We start from the raw sequence: 21,267 nt of genomic DNA, 5'->3' as shown, positions 1-21,267 counted from the left end.
GAAGGGCCTGTTCTGTGCTGTACTGTTCTATGATACAGCAGTTAAATACCTGACTGAAGAGATGGTGCAGGAGGAAGTTGTATCAATTCTTGGGATGTTAGATTGGTTCTAGTGGAGGGTGCGACTTTTTTTTTTAACAGACAGTTTTATTGAGGTATTTTTTTGCATTGCAAACAGTAACAATATACATTAGTGTGCAAATACCAATTACAAAAAACATAGTGCAAATAACAGTACCACTCTCGCAAATAGACCCGCCTATTCTTCCCCCCTACTCTGCACTATTCTACCCCCACCCCCAGCTGACGATTAGTTCCCCGCAAAGAAGTCGATGAATAGTTGCCACCTCCGGGCAAACCCCGATAGTGATCCTCGTAAGGCGAGCTTGATTTTTTCCAAGCCGAGAAAGCTTGCCATGTCCGACAGCCATACTTCGGTCTTTGGGGGCTTTGAGTCCCTCCAGGCCAACAATATTCATCGCTGGGCTATCAGGGAGGCAAAGGTCACAACGTCGGCCTCCATCCCCTCCTGTACTCCCGGGTCTTCCGACACCCCAAAAATCGCCACCTCTGACTCATCGCCACCCTTGTTTTCAGTACCTGGGACATGACGTCTGCAAATCCCTGCCAGTATCCCCTGAGTTTTGGACACGCCCAGAACATGTGGACATGATTCGCTGGTCCTCCCCCACATCTAGCACACTTGTCATCCAGCCCAAAGAATTTGCACATCCGGGCCACCGTCATGTGGGCCCGGTGAACCATCTTGAACTGAATCAGGCCGAGCCTGGCACACGTTGCGGTTGCATTTACCTTCCTCAGAGCGTCTGCCCATACACCTTCCTCCAACTTCCCACCAAGCTCCTCCTTCCACTTGAGTTTCAGTTCCTCGGTCCCTGTGTCCTCCACTCCCATAAGCGCCTTCTAAATATCCGAGACTCTCCCCTCTCCTACCTCCCCCCTGGAAACTACCCTGTCCTGGAACCCCCTTGGTGGAAGGCGTGGAAAGGACGGGACCTGTCTACGTACAAAATCCCGCACCTGCAAGTACCGAAAGTCATTCCCCCTCGCCAGCCCGAACTTCTCATCCAGCGCCCTCATGTTCGCAAAGCTCCCTTCCAGGAACGAGTCGCCCTACCTTCCCACCCGCCATCCATCTTCCCCGGGACAAATCGGTGGTTGTCACATATAGGGGACCAGACCGACACTCGCACTTCCCCTGCATGCTTCCTCCATTGGCCCCAAATCCGCAGAGCCGCCAACACTATAGGGCTGGTGGAGTACCTGGCCGGCGGGAGCGGCAGGGGAGCCGTGACCAGGGCTGCCAAGCTGGTGCCCCTGCCCGAAGCAGCCTCCACCCACTCCCAAACCGACCCTGTACCACCATCCATTTCCTTATCATGGCTATGTTAGCCACCCAGCAGTAGTTGCTGAGGTTCGGCAACGCCAGTCCCTGCTCGCTGTGGTTCCGTTCCAGCATCCCCCTCTTTACCCGCGGGGACTTCCCTGCCCAAACAAATCCCAGGATGATTTTATTGATTCTTTTAAAGAAGGACCGCGGAATAAAAATAAGGAGACACTGAAAAATAAACAGGAATCTCGGGAGGATTGTTATCTTCACCGTCTGTACTCTTCCCCGCTAGTGACAGTGGGAGCGCATCCCACTTCCGAAACTCGCTCCTCATTTGCTCCACCAGCCTAGACAAGTTCAACTTATGCATCTTACCCCAGTCACGCACCACTTGTATTCCTAAATACCTAAAACTTTCCCCAACCAGCCTAACTGGTAGCTCCCTTAGCCTATTCTCCTGACCCCTCGCCTGCACCACAAACATCTCGCTTTTTGCCATGTTCAACTTGTAGCCCGAAAACCGGCCAAATACCCCAGGATTTCCATAATCCTGTCCATCCCTGCCGCTGGATCTGACACATACAAAAGCAGGTCATCCACGTATAGCGAGACCTTGTGTTCTATCCCCCCCTGACCATTCCCTTCCATCCCCTTGTCGCTCTCGGAGCAATTGCCAGCGGTTCTATGGCCAATGCAAACAGCAGTGGAGAAGGGGGGCATCCCTGTCTTGTCCCACGGTATAGTCTAAAATACTCCGATGTCGTCCTGTTCATCGTTACACTAGCCTTCGGGGCCTGATATAGCAGTTTAACCCAGTCCGCAATGCCTTCTCCAAACCCAAACCGTCCCAGCACCTCCCATAAATAGTCCCACTCCACCTGGTTGAAAGCCTTTTCGGCATCCATTGCCACTGCTACCTCCACCTCTCTGCCCTCCGCGGGCATCATAATCACATTGAGTAACCTTCTTAGATTGGCTACCAGCTGCCTGCCCGTAACAAACCCCGTTTGGTCCTCCACAATCACACCCGGTACGCAGTCTTCTATTCTGGACGCCAGGATCTTGGCCAGCAGTTTAGCGTCCACATTAATCAGGGAGATTTGCCTATAGGACCCACAAACTTCCGGATCCTTATCCCGTTTTAATATCAGCGAGATGGTGGCTTGCGACATCGTCGGGGGTAGCATCCCATTGTCCCTCGCCTCGTTAAACACCCTAACCAGCACCGGCCCCAGTATACCCGCAAACTTTTTGTAGAACTCCACTGGATACCCGTCCGGCCCCGGGGCTTTACCCGACTGCATGACCTTCAGGCCCCCATTACTTCTTCAGCTCTAATCGGGGCCCCCAGCCCCTCTACCATCCCCCTGCCCACCCTTGGGAAGGTCAGCCCATCTGAGAAGCGCCTCATCCCCTCCGGCCCCTTATGGGGTTGTGAGGTATACAGCTTACTGTAAAAGTCCTTGAATACCCTGTTCAATCCCACCCGGTTCCCTGCCCTGTCCACTACCGTCCCTATCTCCCTGGTCACCTCCCTCTTCCTAAGTTGCTGTGCAAGCATTCTGCTGGCTTTCTCCTCATACTCGTACACCGCGCCCCTGGCCTTTCTGAGCTGCTCTACAGCCTTCCCAGTGGATAGCGCCCCCAGCTCCGCCTGCAGTCTCCGACGTTCCCCAAGTAGCTCTGCCCTCGGGCACTCCGCATATTCCCTATCCATCCATATCATCTCCTGCACCAGTCTGTCCATCTCCGCCCTATCCGTTCTGTCCCTATGGGCTTGGATTGAGATCAGTTCCCCTCTCACCACCGCCTTCAGCGCCTCCCAGAGCACCGCTGCTGAGACTTCCCCTGTATCATTGACCTGCAGGGAGTCCTGCATGCATTTCCCCACTCTCTCACACACCCTCTCATCTGCCAACAATCCCACCTCTAACCTCCATTGTGGGCGCTTGTAACTTTCTTTGCAGACCTGCAGGTCGACCCAATGTGGAGCATAGTCCGAAATAGTGATCGCCGAGTATTCTGTATCCCTCACCCCCTCCAAAAAGTCCCTACTCATAATAAAGAAGTCAATACGAGATGGACTTCCGGTGGCTGTGATGGAATAGGAAGCCACACATTTGGGAGCTCCCGTTTTAAAGAGACGTTTTGGCTCTTTTGAGAGCCCAAAACGGAAATTTTTCGACGTCTCCCGGTGGGGGAAGGTGTGCTGAACGACTTTCCCCGCAGTCCATGCCTCGAACTCGGAGTGGAAAGGGGGAAAAAACAGCAGCAGCTCCTCAGAAAAAACGGGGGAAGGGATCCAAGATGGCCACCGACAGAGCTCCAGAGGAATGGAGGCTCTGGGCCCAGGAGCAACAAACTGATCTCCTGCGCTGCTTTAAAGAATTCAAGGATGAGGTACTGAGCTCTCTGCAGGAAACAAACAGAAGGCTGTCAGAGATTCAGTCCACCTAGGGTGCTGCCATCAAGGAGTTGCAGACGCAGGCCACTGAACGAGAGGAGGAGGCCGTGGTCCTCGTGAGTAAGGTGGAGGGGCACAAGGCACTCCACAAGAAGTGGCAGGAACGCTTCGAGGAGCTTGATCACCGCATGAGGCGGAAAAACCTGCGGTTCTTGGGCCTTGCGGAGGGGCTGGAGGGATCGGACCTGACAGCCTACGTGGCTGTAATGCTGAATTCGCTAGTGGGGGCCGGGTCTTTCCATCTGCCCTTGGAGCTGGAGGGATCGCACAGGGTGCTGGCCAGGAGGCCCAAGGAAGATGAACCCCCGCGTGCGGTGCTGGTGAGGTTCCACCGGTTCAGTGATCGGGAGTGCGTGCTGCGCTGGGCTAAGAAGGTGAAGAGCAGCAATTGGGAGAATGGGGTAGTACGGATCTACCAGGACTGGAGTGCGGAGGTGGCTAAGCGACTGTCCGGATTTAATCGGACGAAAGAGGTGCTTTATAGAAAAAAGATAAAGTTCGGAATGTTGCAGCCCGCGCGCCTGTGGGTAACTTATTTGGACCGGCACCATTATTTCGATTCCCCGGAGGAGGCGTGGGCCTTCGTGCGGATGGAGAAACTGGACTTGAACTAGGGGTTGGGGGTTGCGAGGTCGGCTGTAAGATATTAGTGCTGGATTCTGCTGTTGCTGTGTTCTCTTTTCTTCTGGTTTTTTTTCTTTTTGTTTTAGTACTTTTGCAATTTTGATATGGTTATTTACGGAGGGGTTGTTCTGCTATGTTCTTGTTCTTGTGCTGTGGGGCATTGTTTGGGTTGTGTATCTTGAGGGGAGGGTCGGGGGGGTCTGTTGTATTCTATGTCGGAGTGGGGGTATGGAGTGGGGCTGATATTTGGGAGCTGCGTCAGAAAGGTGTGGTGGGGCAGGGCGAAAGCGCGGGCTTTCCTCTGGTTTCCCGCGCTGCGGGGCTGGGGGGTGGAGACGGTGAAGGGGGAGGCGGGGCCTTAACTGGTTCTTCCCCGCGCTGGAGCGGCGCCTGGAGGAGGGATAGATTGGGGGATGATCCCACTTCGGGAGGGGTCGGGCTATTGGCGGGAGGTTCCGGGGTCAGCAGAAGTTAGCTGACCCACGGAAGTACAATGGAGGACGGTTCGCGGCTGGGAGGGTTCCTAGCCTGGGGGGAAAGGGGAATACCGGGTTGCTGCTGGTAGGGTCAAGAAGGAGCTGGTGGGGGCTGGGGGGTCAGAGGTGAGGGGTTGTCGCTATGGGGACGGGGTCGGGCAGGGGGTGCTGGCCTGGGGCGGGCAGTCGACGGGCTATGGCTAGCCGACGGGGGGGGGTGGGACTCCCTCTGATCCGGTTGGTCACCTGGAATGTGAGAGGGCTGAATGGGCCGGTGAAGCGGTCGAGGGTACTGGCTCACCTGAAGGGGCTAAAGGCAGATGTGGCAATGCTTCAGGAGACCCACCTGAGGGTGGCGGACCAGGTCCGCCTGAGGAAGGGATGGGTGGGGCAGGTTTTCCACTCTGGGTTGGATGTGAAGAATCGGGGAGTGGCGATTCTGGTGGGGAAAAATGTGTTGTTTGAGGCATCGGAGGTGGTGGCAGATAAGGGGGGTAGGTATGTTATGGTTAGGGGCAGGTTACAAGGAGAGAAGGTGGTACTGGCTAGTGTGTATGCCCCAAATTGGGACGATGCGGGCTTTATGAGGCGTATGTTGGGACGGATCCCGGATTTGGAGGCGGGAGGTCTGATCATAGGGGGGGACTTTAATACGGTGTTGGATCCTTCACTGGATCGGTCCAGCTCTAGGACGGGTAGGAGGTCGGCGGCGGCCAAGGTACTGAGAGGGTTTATGGATCAGATGGGTGGAGTGGATCCATGGAGGTTTGTGAGGCCGAGGGCGCGCGAGTACTCTTTCTTCTCCCATGTACATAGGGTCTACTCTCGGATAGATTTCTTCGTGGTGAGTAGGGGACTGATTCCGAGAGTGGAGGAGGCCGAGTATTCGGCCATTGCAATCTCCGACCACGCTCCGCATTGGATAGAGTTGGAGATGGGGGAGGTGCGGGACCAATGTCCGTTGTGGCGGTTGGATGTGGGGTTGTTGGCGGAGGAGGAGGTGTGTAGGAGGGTCTGGGCAAGTATTGAGGGGTACCTTGAGGTGAATGATACGGGGGAGGTTCAGGTGGGGATGGTCTGGGAAGCTCTGAAGGCAGTAATTCGTGGGGAGCTGATATCCATCCAGGCACACAGGGAGAGGAGTGAGAGGGATAGACTGGTGGGAAAGATGCTGGAGGTGGACAGGAGGTATGCAGAGGCACCAGAGGAGGGACTGTTGGGGGAGAGGCGCAGCCTGCAGGCTAAATTTGATTTGCTGACCACTAGAAAGGCGGAGGCACAGTGGAGGAAGGCACAAGGTGCAGTGTACGAACATGGTGAAAAGGCGAGTAGGATGCTGGCTCATCAGCTCCGTAAGCGGGATGCGGCTAAGGAGATTGCTGGAGTGAGAGAGTGGGAATGTGTTGCGGAAGGGGGTAGAGGTGAATGAGGTCTTCAAGGACTTTTACGGGGAACTGTACCGGTCGGAGCCAACGGGGGAGAGGAGGGGAATGGAGAGGTTCCTTGACAGGCTTTCTTTCCCGAAGGTGCAGGAGGAGAAGGTGGAGGGGCTGGGTGCGCCGATTGAGCTGGAGGAGCTAGTTTAGGGGATCGGGCCGATGCAGTCAGGGAAGGCACCGGGGCCGGATGGGTTCCCGGTGGAATTTTATAAAAAGTTTGTGGACCTAGTGGGCCCCTTGCTGGTGCGGACACTCAACGAAGCGTGGGAAGGGGGGACTTTGCCCCCGACGATGTCGCGGGCGCTGATCTCGTTAATTTCAAAGAAGGACAAGGACCCCCAGCAGTGTGGTTCGTACAGGCCCATATCTCTCCTCAATGTGGATGCTAAGGTGCTGGCAAAAATCCTGGCCACCAGGATAGAGGACTGTGTGCCAGGGGTTGTGCACGAGGACCAGACAGGTTTTGTGAAGGGAAGGCTAGCTGAACACGAATGTGCGGAGGTTGCTGAATGTCATCATGATGCCGGCGATTGAGGGGGAGGCAGAGATTGTGGTGGCGCTGGATGCGGAGAAGGCCTTCGATAGAGTGGAGTGGGGGTACCTATGGGAGGTGTTGGGGAGGTTTGGATTTGGTGAAGGGTTCATTAGATGGGTAAGGCTGCTATATGAGGCCCCGATGGCGTGCGTGGCCACGAATAGGAGGAGGTCGGAGTACTTCCGGCTTTACCGAGGGACCAGGCAGGGTTGCCCCCTGTCCCCCTTGTTGTTTGCACTGGCAATCGAGCCGCTGGCGATGGCGTTGAGAGATTCAGAGAGGTGGAGAGGCTTGGTGCGAGGTGGAGAGGAACATAGGGTGTCGTTGTATGCCGACGACCTGTTACTGTATGTGGCGGACCCGGTGGGAGGGATGCCAGGAGTGATGGAGTTGCTAGCCGAGTTTGGGACCTTTTCAGGTTATAAATTAAACTTAGGCAAGAGCGAGGTGTTTGTGGTGCATCCTGGAGACCAGGAGGAAGGAATTGGTAGGCTCCCGCTTAGGCGGGCAAGGGAGAGCTTTAGGTACCTGGGGGTGCAGGTGGCCAGGGACTGGGGGACTCTTCACAAGCATAACTTCACCAGACTGGTAGATCAGATGGAGGAGGAGTTCAGGAGGTGGGACATGCTGCCATTGTCATTGGCGGGGAGGGTACAGTCCGTCAAAATGACGGTGCTTCCGAGGTTCTTGTTCCTTTTTCAGTGCCTGCCCATCTTTATCCCCAGGGCCTTCTTTAGGAGTGTGACCAGCAGTATTCTGAGCTTTGTGTGGGCACATGGGACTCCAAGAGTGAGGAGGGTGTTCCTGGAGCGAGGAAGGGATAGAGGCGGGCTGGCGCTGCCCAACCTTCTGGGGTACTATTGGGCAGCCAATGTGTCAATGGTGTGTAAATAGGTGATGGAGGGGGGAGGGGCAGCGTGGAAAAGAATGGCGATGGCGTCATGTAGAGGTACGAGCCTGGGTGCCATGGTAACGGCACCGTTGCCGCTCTCCCCTAAGAGGTTTACCACGAGCCCGGTGGTGGCGGTGACCCTAAGAATCTGGGGACAGTGGAGACGGCATCGGGGGGAAACAGGGGGCTCGATGGAGGCTCCACTGGGTGGCAACCATCGGTTCATCCCGGGGAACACGGATGGGGGATTCAGGGGGTGGCAAAGGGCGGGCATCAGCAAATTGAGGGACCTGTTTATTGGCGGGAGGTTTGCGGGCCTGGGGGAACTGGAAGATAAATTTGGCCTTCCCCAAGGGAACATGTTCAGATACCTGCAGGTAAAGGCGTTTGCTAGGCAACAGGTAGAGGGATTTCCTTTGCTGCCCTCGCAGGGGACGATGGACAGAGTGCTTTCGGGGGTGTGGGTAGGAGAGGGGAAGGTGTCTGACATCTATAAGGTAATGCAGGAGGTGGAGGAGTCGTCAGTAGAGGAGCTGAAGGGTAAATGGGAGGAGGACCTCGGGGAGCAGATAGAGGACGGGACTTGGACGGAGGCCTTGGAGAGAGTCAACTCTTCCTCCTCATGTGCGAAGCTTAGTCTCATCCAATTTAAGGTGCTGCACCGGGCCCACATGTCCGGGACTAGGATGAGTAGGTTCTTTGGGGGTGAGGACAGGTGCACCAGATGTTCGGGGAGTCCAGCGAACCACGCCCATATGTTCTGGGCATGCCCAGCACTGGAAGAATTCTGGAAGGGGGTGGCGGGGACGGTGTCGAGGGTGGTTGGATCCAGGGTCAAACCAGGGTGGGGACCCGCGATTTTTGGAGTTGCGGTAGAGCCGGCAGTGCAGGAGGCGAAAGAGGCCGGTGTCCTGGCCTTTGCGTCCCTAGTAGCCCGTCGAAGGATTCTGTTACAGTGGAAGGATGCAAGGCCCCCAAGTGTGGAGACCTGGAGCAGTGACATGGCGGGATTTATAAAATTGGAAAAGGTCACATTTGCCCTGAGAGGATCAATACAAGGGTTCTATAAACGATGGCAGCCTTTTCTGGACTTCCTGGCTCAGAGATAGGTAACTTGGTCAATAGCAGCAGCAACCCGGGGGGGGGGGTGCATTATTGTAGTGTTTATTCTGTAACTTTATAGTGTGTTAATTTGCGTTGTTGTTAAAATGCTGGGTTGTTCATGGGGATGGGGCGAATGTATATGATTGTTAATATTATTGTTATTTTCGGTATTTTACTAAGGTGCGTCAATGTTGTATAAAATCAAAATTTTTCAATAAAAATTATTTACAAAAAAAAAGTCAATACGAGAATAAACCTTGTGAACATGTGAATAGAATGAGAACTCCTTCCCCGTCCGCCGGCTGATTCTCCAGGGGTCCACCCCCCCATTTGTTCCATGAACCCTCTCAGTTCTCTTGCCATTGCCGGGACCCTGCCCGTTCTGGAGCACGACCGGTCCAGGTCGGGATCGAGGACTATTAAAGTCCCCACCCATAATCAACTTCTGTGAACCCAAGTCGGGGATTTTCCCCAGCAGCCTTTTGATGAAATCTACATCATCCCAGTTTGGAGCGTAAACATTCACTAGGACCACCTTCACTCCCTCAAGCTTGCCCCGGACCATGAGAAATCTCCCACCCCCATCCGACACCTCTGGTCTTGGCGTCAAGCCCCGAATGGAAGACCTGGCTAACCCAGCCCTTCCGTAATCTAATCTGGTCCGCCACTTTCAAATGTGTCTCCTGCAGCAACATTACATCCGCCTTCAGAGCCCGTATGTGCGTGAACACACGTGTCCTCTTGTTCCCGGTATGTGACCCAAAGCCGTGCCAGAAAAAGTAGCCCGAACTTGACCTTTTTAAACAGGATCTCTTTAATTTGTCTATAGGCCGACCTCCTTCTGGCCTTCTCCTGGCTCAGATCTTGGTAGATGCGCAGGACACTGTTGTTCCATAAGCAGCTCTTCGTGCTCTTGGCCCACTGTAGACCCTCTCCTTCTCCACGAACCTATGGAACCTGACCACCATCGCAGATTCTGCCGGCGAGACATGTTTTCCGGGTCCTCCAGCTTGTCCATCAGCCTTGATTGCTGCTCCTTCAACTTACTATTTTCCATATCTGCTACCGTTTGGAAATCCGCCTGCTCTTCCACTGTCTTCTCCAGTGCCTGGACCTTCTTATCCTGAGTATCCAGCCCCTGGTCAAGTCGCTCCATTGCTTTCTGGAGCGGTTCCAAATTATCCCGCTTCAGTGCTGCGAAGCTCTCTTTCATGACCTGCAGCATGTTGTCCAGTGCTGTCTGGACCATCCGTTCCGTGGTCCGTTCATCGGCCATCTTTCCTCCCCCTTGAGCTTCCACACCACCTTTGTTCAGCCCCTTCTTCGCCTGTTTTCGCTCCCTTCTGCTCCTTAGGTCCATATAACTCTGTATGGATTCAGATCTAGAGTGCTATTGTCTTTCACTCCAGCGCTCAACAGTTCAAAAAAGTCGATAGGTTGCACCTCAGCAGGGCCGAGACCCATATAATTGGGCGGGGTTTACCAGTGTTGTAGGGGACCATTTAAGATAATTTGGCAGAGGGGTGGGAACCAGGGATAACGTTAGAAAGGAGAAACCAGATGCACAAAAAAACGGGTGTGGGAGGAAACAGCTAGCACTGGAGTAAGAAACGGGCATAAAGTGGGGTCAGTGTAAGAGAGAATGCAGTAAGGACTAGATTATGTTTATCATGCATATATGTGAATGTACATGCAAGTTAAATAAAATAGATGAGCTGCAGTTGTGGGCATCACCGGGGGATGTAATGTTGCAGCAGTGAGAGACCTGCCTCCAAAATACTGGGTAATAATTATTCCTGGATATTGTGTTTAGGAAAGATGGGGAAGGAAAGAAAGGAGGAGGAGTGGCAAAATTGATGAAGGAGAGTATCACGGTGGTGGATAGAGAGGATTCCCTAGAGGCGTCAAGAACAGAACCTATTTGGCTGGTGCATCAATAGCGGTACCTTTACACTGCTGCATGTATTCTAACGGTCACCAACTGGGGGGGGAAAGTGATAGAGGAATAAATTTGCAAGGAAATTACACAGGAGGCAGAAGTATAGAGCAGTTACAATGGAGAACTTTAAGTGAAATATAGACTTGGATAGTAATAGTGAAGGGCAGAGAGGGGAGAAAAGTTTGAGGTGTATTCCGGAGAGTTTTCCACATCGGAATGTGTCTGAACTGAAGGAAATCGGCATTTTCAGGGAAATGTGTTGGGGAAATTGATGGGATAGAAGATCGATAAATCCCCAGGGCCTGATGATCTATATCCCAGCGTATTGAAGGAAGTGGCCCTAGAAATAGTAGATGCATTGGGTGTCATCTTCCAAGATTCTATAGACTCTGGAACAGTTCCTACAGTACCTAGCTTTGACAGAGAGTCATCCAGACTCAAAACGTTAGTTCCCCATTCTCCACAGATGCTGTCATACCTGCTGAAATTGTCCAGTATTTTCTGTGTGTGTTTTAGATTCCAGCACCCACAGTAATTTGCTTTTCTATTAAGGCAAATGGTATGTTAGCCTTCATAGCAAGAGATTTGAGTACAAGAGTAGTGATGCCTTGCTGCAATTATACAGGGCCATGGTGCAAGTACACCTGGACTATTGTGTGCAATTTTGATCTCCTTTTCTGAGGAAGGATGCTCTTGCTATGGAGGGAGAGCAGCAAAGGTTTACCAGACTGATTTCTGGGAAAGCGGGACTGATGTATGATAAGAGATGAGATGGTTAGGACTATATTCATTGGAGTTTAGAAGAATGAGCGGGGTATCTCGTAGAAACCTATAAAATTCTAACTGGACTAGACAGGAAGGATTTTCTCGATGCTGGGATGTTCAGAACCAGGGTCACCGTCTTAAGGATACATGGTAAACCATTTATGGATTGGATTTGGATTGTTTATTGTCGCGTGTACCGAGGTGCAGTGAAAAGTATTGTTCTACGTATAGTCCAGACAAATCATTCCGTACATGAAAAAAAGACATATAGCATACATAAATACACAATGTAAATACATAGACATAGGTATCGGGTGAAGCATACAAGAGTGCAGTGCTACTCAGCAGAGAAGATAGAACATAGAACAGTACAGCACAGAACAGGCCCTTCAGCCCTCGATGTTGTGCCGAGCAATGATCACCCTACTCAAACCCACATATCCACCCTATACCCGTAACCCAACAACCATCTCCTTAACCTTACTTTTTAGGACACTACGGGCAATTTAGCATGGCCAATCCACCTAACCCGCACATCTTTGGACTGGGAGGAAACCGGAGCACCCGGAGGAAACCCACGCACACACGGGGAGGACGTGCAGACTCCGCACAGACAGTGACCCAGCCGGGAATCGAACCTGGGACCCTGGAGCTGTGAAGCATTTATGCTAACCACCATGCTACCGTGCTGCCCACGGATGTATGAAGAGATCAGATTAGTCTGTAAGAGGGTCATTTAGGAGTCTGGTAACAGTGGGGAAGAAGCTGTTTTTGAATCTGTTCGTGCGTGTTCTCAGACTTTGGTATCTCCTGCCCGATGGAAGAAGTTGGAAGAGTGAATAAGCCGGGTGGGAGGGGTCTTTGTTTATGCTGCCCACTTTCCCCAGGCAGCGGGAGGTGTAGACAGGGTCAATGGATGGGAGGCAGGTTTATGTGATGGACTGGGCCGTGTTCATCACACTGTGTAGTTTCTTACGGTCTTGGGCCGAGCAGTTGCCATACCAGGCTTTGATGCCGCTAGATAGGATGCTTTCTATGGTGCATCGGTAAACGTTGGTCAGAGTCGATGTGGACGTGCCGAATTTCCTCAGTTTCCTGAGAAAATAGAGGCACTGTTGTGCTTTCTTGGTTGTAGTGTCGATGTGGGTGGACCAGGACAGATTGTTGATGATGTACACCTAGGAATCTGAAGCTGTCAACCATCTCACCTCCGCATCATTGATGCAGACAGGGGTGTGTACGATACTTTGCTTCCTGAGGTCGATGACCAGCTGTTTAGTTTTGTCGACATTGAGGAAGAGATTGTTGTTGAAATGTCAACACTGACATTTGATCCAATTTTAAGTGCCTCCTCAGCTGATTCCAAATCTTAATAGTCGACTCCACCACTGGACTCGCCGCATACTTCCTCGGAGCCAACGGCAATAGGGCCGTCACCAGGGCCCTCAAACTTGAGCCCTTACAGGACTCCTCCTCCAACCTGATTCACTCCGTCTCACCTTCTCCACATTCACTGCCCAATAGTCATGCATCAGGCCAACCCCCCTCTCTGCCTCTGCCTTTGTAGCAGGGCCCTCGTCACGCTCGGTACCTCCCCGCTCACACAAATTCTGAGGTCAGCACCTCCACCTTCTGGAAAAAGGCTTTAGGGAGAAAAATCAGGAGGGGCTGAAAAACAAACAGAAAACCTGACAGCACATTCCGCTTCGCCACCTGCACCCTTCCCCCAGTATCAAGTGCAACGTATCCCACCTTTTCAGATCTCTTCCGCTAACCCTGTCAAGTTCCACCTATGCATTGTTGCCCACTCATGCATTACCCGAATCCCCAGTTACCAAAACTGCTCCTGTGCCACCTTGAATGGTAGTGCCCCCAGATTTGCCAGCTGCCCCGCTGCGTTCACTGGAAACACCTCACTTTTCCCTATGTTCAATTTATAACCCGAAAAGACCCCAAATCTCTCCAACAAATCCATAATTCTGCCCATGCTCTCAGCAGGTCCAACACAAACAGCAACTGATCATCTAACTCAGTATGTAGATTGTCCGACCAGAGGGGAGGCCATATTGGATTTAGTACTTGGTAATGAACCAGGGCAGGTGATAGATTTGTTAGTGGGGGAGCATTTTGGAGGTAGTGACCACAATTCTGTGACTTTCACTTTAGTTATGGAGAGGGATAGGTGAGTGCAACAGGGCAAGGTTTACAATTGGGGGGAGGGTAAATACAATGCTGTCAGACAAGAATTGAAGTGCAGAAGTTGGGAACATAGGCTGTCAGGGAAGGACACAAGTGAAATGTGGAAGTTGTTCAAGGAACAGGTACTGCGTGTCTTTGATATGTATGTCCCTGTCAGGCAGGGAAGAGATGGTCGAGTGAGGGACCCATGGTTGACAAGAGAGGTTGAATGTCTTGTTAAGAGGAAGAAGGAGACTTATGTAAGGCTGAAGAAACAAGGTTCAGACCTTGGAGGGATACAAGATAGCCAGGAGGGAACTGAAGAAAGGGATTAGGAGAGCTAAGAGAGGGCATGAAAAATCTTTGGCAGGTAGGATCAAGGAAAACTCCAAGGCATTTTACACATATGTGAGAAATATGAGAATGACTAGAGCGAGGGTAGGTCCGATCAAGGACAGTAGCGGGAGATTGTGTATTGAGTCTGAAGAGATAGGAGAGGTCTTAAACAAGTATTTTTCTTCAGTATTTACAAACGAGAGGGGCCATATTGTTGGAGAGGACAGTGTGAAACAGACTGATAAGCTCGAGGAGATACTTGTCAGGAAAGAAGATGTGTTGCACGTTTTGAAAAACTTGAGGATAGACAAGTCCCCCGGGCCTGACGGGATATATCCAAGGATTCTATGGGAAGCAAGAAATGAAATTGCAGAGCCGTTGGCAATGATCTTTTCGTCCTCACTGTCAACAGGGGTGGTACCAGAGGATTGGAGAGTGGCGAATGTCGTGCCCCTGTTCAAAAAAGGGAATAGGGATAACCCTGGGAATTACAGGCCAGTTAGTCTTACTTCGGTGGTAGGCAAAGTAATGGAAAGGGTACTGAGGGATAGGATTTCTGAGCATCTGGAAAGACACTGCTTGATTAGGGATAGTCAGCACGGATTTGTGAGGGGTAGGTCTTGCCTTACAAGTCTTATTGACTTCTTTGAGGAGGTGACCAAGCATGTGGATAAAGGTAAAGCAGTGGATGTAGTGTACATGGATTTTAGTAAGGCATTTGATAAGGTTCCCCATTGTAGGTTTGTGCAGAAAGTAAGGAGGCATGGGATAGTGGGAAATTTGGCCAGTTGGATAACAAACTGGCTAACCGATAGAAGACAGAGAGTGGTGGTGGATGGCAAATATTCAGCCTGGAGCCCAGTTATCAGTGGCGTACCGCAGGGATCAGTTCTGGGTCCTCTGCTGTTTGTGATTTTCATTAACGACTTGGATGAGGGAGTTGAAGGGTGGGTCAGTAAATTTGCAGATGATACGAAGATTGGTGGAGTTGTGGATAGTGAGAAGGGCTGTTGTCGGCTTCAAAGAGACATAGATAGGATGCAGAGCTGGGCTGAGAAGTGGCAGATGGAGTTTAATCCTGACAAGTGTGAGATTGTCCATTTTGGAAGGACAAATATGAATGCGGAATACAGGGTTAATGGTAGGGTTCTTGAGGGCAGCACGGTGGCTCAGTAGGTTAGCACTGCAGTCTCACGGCGCTGAGGTCCCAGGTTCGATCCCGGCTCTGGGTCACTGTCCGTGTGGAGTTTGCACATTCTCCCCGTGTTTGCGTGGGTTTCGCCCCCACAACCCAAAGATGTGCAAGGTAGGTGGATTGAACACGCTAAATTGCCCCTTAATTGGAAAAAAATAATTGGGTACTCTAAATTTAAAAAAAAAAAAAAAATGGTAGGGTTCTTGGCAATGTGGAGGAGCAGAGAGATCTTAGGGTCTATGTTCATAGATCTTTGAAAGTTGCCACTCAAGTGGATAGAGCTGTGAAGAAGGCCTATGGTGTGCTAGCGTTCATTAGCAGAGGGATTGAATTTAAGAGCCGTGAGGTGATGATGCAGCTGTACAAAACCTTGGTCAGGCCACATTTGGAGTACTGTATGCAGTTCTGGTCGCCTCATTTTAGGAAGGATGTGGAAGCTTTGGAAAAGGTGCAAAGGAGATTTACCAGGATGTTGCCTGGAATGGAGAGTAGGTCATACGAGGAAAGGTTAAGGGTGCTAGGCCTTTTCACATTAGAACGGATAAGATTGAGGGGCGACTTGATAGAGGTTTATAAGATGATCAGGGGAATAGATAGAGAAGACAGTCAGAGACTTTTTCCCCGGGTGGAACACCATTACAAGGGGACATAAATTTAAGATAAATGGTGGAAGATATAGAGGGGATGTCAGAGGTAGGTTCTTTACCCAGAGAGTAGTGGGGGCATAGAATGCACTGCCTGTGGAAATAGTTGAGTCGGAAACATTAGGGACCTTCAAGCGGCTATTGGATAGGTACATGGATTAGGGTAGAATAATGGAGTGTAGATTAACTTCTTCTTAAGGGCAGCACGTTAGCATTGTGGATAGCACAATTGCTTCACAGCTCCAGGGTACCAAGTTCGATTTTGACTTGGGTCACTGTCTGTGTGGAGTCTGCACATCCTCCCCGTGTGTGTGTGGGTTTCCTCCGGGTACTCCGGTTTCCTCCCACAGTCCAAAGATGTGCAGGTTGGGTGGATTGGCCATGAAAAATTGCCTTTAGTGTCCAAAATGCTATGATTAACCTAGGACAAAAGTTCGGCACAACATTGTGGGCCGAAGGGCCTGTTCTGTGCTGTATTTCTCCATCTCTATCTATCTGCATACAATGATACCTGGTGCTCCCTAACTCCCCTCACAATCGCTCAGCCGATGGCTGAAGGGCCATTGGCAAGTGTTCGATCGCCAATGTGAATAGCAACGCCGACAGCGGGTACCCCTACCTCGTCCCCCTATGCCACTTGAAATGCTCCAAACTCGCGTCGTTCATTCGCACACTAACTATGGGGGACGCGTACAACAATTGAACCCAAGCCACAAACCTCGGCCCAAAACTTCCCAAACCTCAAACAAGTGCCTCCACTCGACCTGATCATATACCTTCTCTGCATCCATGGACACCATCACCTCTGGCACTCAACTTGCCTGATGGAGTCATAATAACGTTCAACAACCTTCTGATGTTACTAGAGAGCTGCCTCCACTTCACAAAACCCACTTGGTCCTCAGAAACAACCTCCAGCATACCCCTTTAACCTACACGCCAACATCTTCGCCGGGACTTTCACATCCATGTTTCACAGTTAAATGGGTCTGTAGGACACACACTCCAGTGGCTCCTTCTTATTTTTCAGGATCAACGATGCCTGTGCCAACCTCCGCAGCTCCTCCAGTGCCTGCCTCTTCCCCATCTCCAACTCCAGGATCTCCAAACCATCCAGGAACCGCTCTATATGCGCCGCATCACCCACTGGCTCGGCCCTATACAGCCCATCGTAGAAGGCCTTAAACCTGGTTTATCTTCTTTGGTTCTCACACCACCTCTCTCTCTTCTCTCCTTCTCTCCCCCCCCCCTCCCCCCCGGGTCCTGAACAAAGCTTCACATCTAAACATTGTGGCGCATGGTCCGAGATCGCAATTTCTGCGTATTCTGCCCCTACCGTCCCCATCAGCACCACCCGGCTCATTACATTAAAAAATCAATCCTCGATTAGGCCCTATCCCGGGTTCCCAAACTGCGATGGATCCACCATCACCATCCTTCCCATGAACCCTCCCAGCTCTGTCACCATTCTCGACATCCCCATCGACTTGGGGCTCGACCTATCCAACCTCGGCTTCATTACACAATTAAAATCCCCCCCCCCCCCCCCCCCCCCATAACCAGCTGGTGATACTGCAGGCCTGGAATCGCTCTCAGCTCCCAGTACATTTACCAACACCACCGCCCTCCCCCCCCCCCCCCCCCCCCCCCCCCCTCCCCAACAGCCCACTTGCTGTCATAAACCTCTTTCTCTCCCCCTGCCCAACCAGCAAACAACCTCGCTGGCCCCTTAAACCTAATTTTCTTACTCAACAAAATGGCCAACCCCCTTGATTTCAAATCAAACCCTGAGTGAAACACTTCACCACCCAACCCTTCCTTAGCCTCACCTGATCTTTCACCCGGTGATGCGTTCCCTGCAAGACGATTACCTCTGCTCTAAAACTCTTCAGGTGTGCAAACACCTGGGATCTCTTGACCAGCCCATTTAGTCTACCGACATTCTGTGTCTCGATTCTCACCGGAGGCTTAAACCTCTCTTTCCCCCCCTCCTTCTAGTGTCAGCCATCATCACCTTTCTTGCACTCTGCCCCTTCATGCCCAGTCTGACCCGGGCCCACACAAGATGGCCCTCCCACTCCGCCCATTACCAAATTCATCCTCCATACCTGCCACGTGCACCCCCCCCCCCCCCCCCCCAACTTTTCCCCGCCCCCACACTGGCTACCATAGCAGCTCCCCCTCCCCTCCCCCACACTGGCTAACTATCTCAGCCCCCCCCCCCCCCCCCACCTCCCCCACACTGGCTAACTATCGCAGTCCCCCCCTCCCCAACAACCCCCAATTTTCCCATCCCCCCATCCAACCCGCATTGACTTTTCGTACAAACATGCCCACATGCGACAAGCACTGGACCACAGTGAAGAGTACCAAAAATACCAACAGGTCCATAAAAAATCCCCCAAAATACAAAAACACAAAAAAAATCCCCAAAAGGAGGGGGAGGGAGGAATTATCCAACCCCCCCCCCCCAACCGTTACATTTCAAATCCACCACCCCATCAGCCAACAATAGCAAAACCCGTCTTTTGTGGACATAACTCCTTCACCCAGAGACACCTTTCAACTCTACCCCAACTTATGTCCCTTGATAACGTCATTCCTCTCCTCTGACATCCCAAAATAATATTCCCGGTCCTCGTAGGTTACCCAAAGTCTGACTGGGGACAGCACCCCGAATCGGATCTTTTGCTAGTACAGCACGGCCTTGGCCTCGTTGCACCCTGTTCGACTTCTGCCAACTCCACTCCAATGTCTGATATATCCTGATTTGGTTTCCCTCCCATTCACAGTCCCACTGTGCCCTGGCCCACCTCAGGATCCTTTCTTTGTGCAGATGCACAAGTTGCAGGACAATCTCTCTCTGCGGCAGCTCCACTGCTCTCGGCTTGTGCCTCGGGGATCTATAGGCCCGATCCACCTCGGGGGCCTTGCCCAAGACCTTCTCATCCGCCAACATCCTTGTGACGTAAATTGTAGCACTCATTCCCTCCACTCCCACCGGCAGACCCACAATCTGCAGATTTTGCCGCCTGGACCTATTCTGGTCCTCCACCTTCAATCACAGCAACTTGAGTAGATCCCCAGGATCACCATCTTTGCCTCCAGTGACACAATACGGTCACTCTGGTCGGACACCACCTTCTTCACCCCCTAGATCATTGTCCCCTGTGTCTTGAGGCATTTGTCCACCCGTTCCAGTGTCCCCTCAATCACCTTCGACCAGGTGCTCTATATTTCCTTCTTTTGCTACCACAACCCCTCTGTAATGAAGCCCATCAATTGCTCCATCTGCAGCTTTCCTGTCGCGTCCAACCTCCCCCCTCCGCCATTTTGTAATTGGTACTGCGCCACGAGTCTCTTCCAACTCTTTCGCGAAGTCCTTAACTGTCTACAGCATGGTCTAGTAGCCTGTAAACATGTCCATCCAGGGGAGACCTTTTTCCTCTACACTCTCCGCTCCACTTTTAGAACAACATAGAACATACAGTGCAGAAAGAGGCCATTTGGCCCATCGAGTCTGCACTTACCCACTTAAGTCCTCACTTCCATCATATTCCCGTAACTCAATAACCCCTCATAACCTTTTTTGGTCACTAAGGGCAATTTATCATGGCCAATCCACCTAACCTGCACGTCTTTGGACTGCGGGAGGAAACCGGAGGAAACCCATGCAGGCATGGGGAGAACGTGCAGACTCCGCACAGACCGTGACCCAGCGGTGAATCGAACCCAGAACTTTTCCATGGAATCTACCCAGAACTCTGGTAAAAAGGGCCAAAACCAACACCTTCAAGCAAGAGCCACCCCTGTGTGCAACCGCTCATTCCATGGCTGCTACCAGAAGACTTTTTGATCTAAATGACCTAGACTTGGATGTACAGGATATAATTTCAACATTTTCATATGGCACCAAACTTGGGAAGCATGAACTCGGAAGAGAGTAGTGATAGACTTCGAAAGAGCATAGGTTGGTGAAAGCATAGGGTGGACATGTGGCTGATGAATTTTAATGCAGTGAAGTGATGTAATTTGGAAGAGCAAAAAGAGGCAATATAAAATAATGGGTACAATGTTGTGGCAGGTGCAGGAAGAGAGGTACCAGGGTGCATACGTACACAAATCACTGAAGGTGGCAGGACTGGTGAGAAAATGGTCAATAAGGCACATGGGATCCTGCACATTCTGATTGGGGAAATGGAGTGCAAAAGCAAGCGAGTTATGTTGAACCTGTGTAAAACATGTTTCAGTCTCAACTGAGGTATTATGTTTAATTCTGGGCCTTTCATTTTAAGAAGGATGTGAATGAATGGGTGCAGGTAAGAATTACGAGAATGGTTCCGGGGATTAGGATAGAAGCTGGGGAAAAGAAGGTTGAGAGGAAATTTGATCATGAGCGGTCTGGACAGATGGGATTGGCGGGGGGGGGGGGGGGGGGGGGGGGGGGATTGTTTCCGTTAGTAAAAGCTTCACGATCCAGAGGATTTGAGGGGAATAGTCGAAGGAGCACCGGCAATATGAGGAAAACCCTCTCTTACTGCAGCAATTGGTTAAGATCTGGAATGCGCTTGCACTGCCTGAGGGTGTAATGGAGGCAGATTCAGGCGTGGCTTTCAAAGGGAATTGGATAGATTGCAAAGATACGGGCAAAGAGTGGAGAGTGGGATTAGCTGAGTTATTCTTTCAGAGAATTGGTGTGTGCACAAATGGCTTCCTTCAGTTCTGTGACCATTGTATGGAGAGTGAGGGGAAGAAAATTCAGGGTTTTGAACTTTTAACACTTGTGAGGGCCAGAAATGTAAATTTGACATTTAGGATGAATTTAACAAACAGTAACGGGTCACATTTGCTACCTGTGCCTCAAAATGTTGCCTGCCTTTTTTTCTATTTTTTTTGTATGTTTTTCAGAATTTTAAAAATATATTTTATTCTTGTCATCCTCCAGCTTTAGTCAAGGACCCCTGAAGGATGCACCAAACCTTATCTGCACCCCGCACACAGCATGGTACAGCGAGCAGGCTTCCATTGAAGTGCGAGAGGAGGCAGCTCGAGAGATTCGCAGAGCTATCACAGGTATTGTGGGCGCGATTCTCCGCACTCCCGACGGTGCGGAGAATAGCGTGGCTCGTAAAATTTTACGGCCACGCTGTTCCGACGCCCTCCCGCTATTCCCCCCCCCCCCCCCCCCCCCCCCCCTACGCCCATCTCCCGACACGAATCGCTGCCGCCGTTTTTTTACGGCCGGCAGCGATTCACAGCTGATGGATGGGCCGAGTTCCCAGCCCTTTACGGCTGTTTTTACGAACGGCAAACACACCTGGTCTGG

The 21,267-nt window shown here is 51.6% G+C and overlaps 1 protein-coding gene across 5 annotated transcripts in view; it reads left to right on the top strand.

Annotated features, from left to right (window-relative positions):
* LOC119965077 (C-terminal-binding protein 1-like) overlaps positions 1–21,267 on the top strand; it is a 135,968-nt gene that overhangs the window by 107,513 nt on the left and 7,188 nt on the right. For all 5 annotated transcript variants that reach the window (XM_038795346.1, XM_038795343.1, XM_038795344.1 and 2 more), the window contains one exon: positions 20,887–21,014. In XM_038795346.1, coding sequence (XP_038651274.1) covers positions 20,887–21,014 — 128 coding nt within the window. The remainder of the gene's footprint in view (positions 1–20,886; positions 21,015–21,267) is intronic.

The sequence above is a fragment of the Scyliorhinus canicula genome, chromosome 4 (genome assembly GCF_902713615.1).
Source record: "Scyliorhinus canicula chromosome 4, sScyCan1.1, whole genome shotgun sequence".
NCBI classification, from domain to species: Eukaryota; Metazoa; Chordata; class Chondrichthyes; order Carcharhiniformes; family Scyliorhinidae; genus Scyliorhinus; species Scyliorhinus canicula.
The sequence above is the reverse complement of the archived record's forward strand: the minus strand, read 5'-3'. Positions and strand labels throughout refer to the sequence as shown.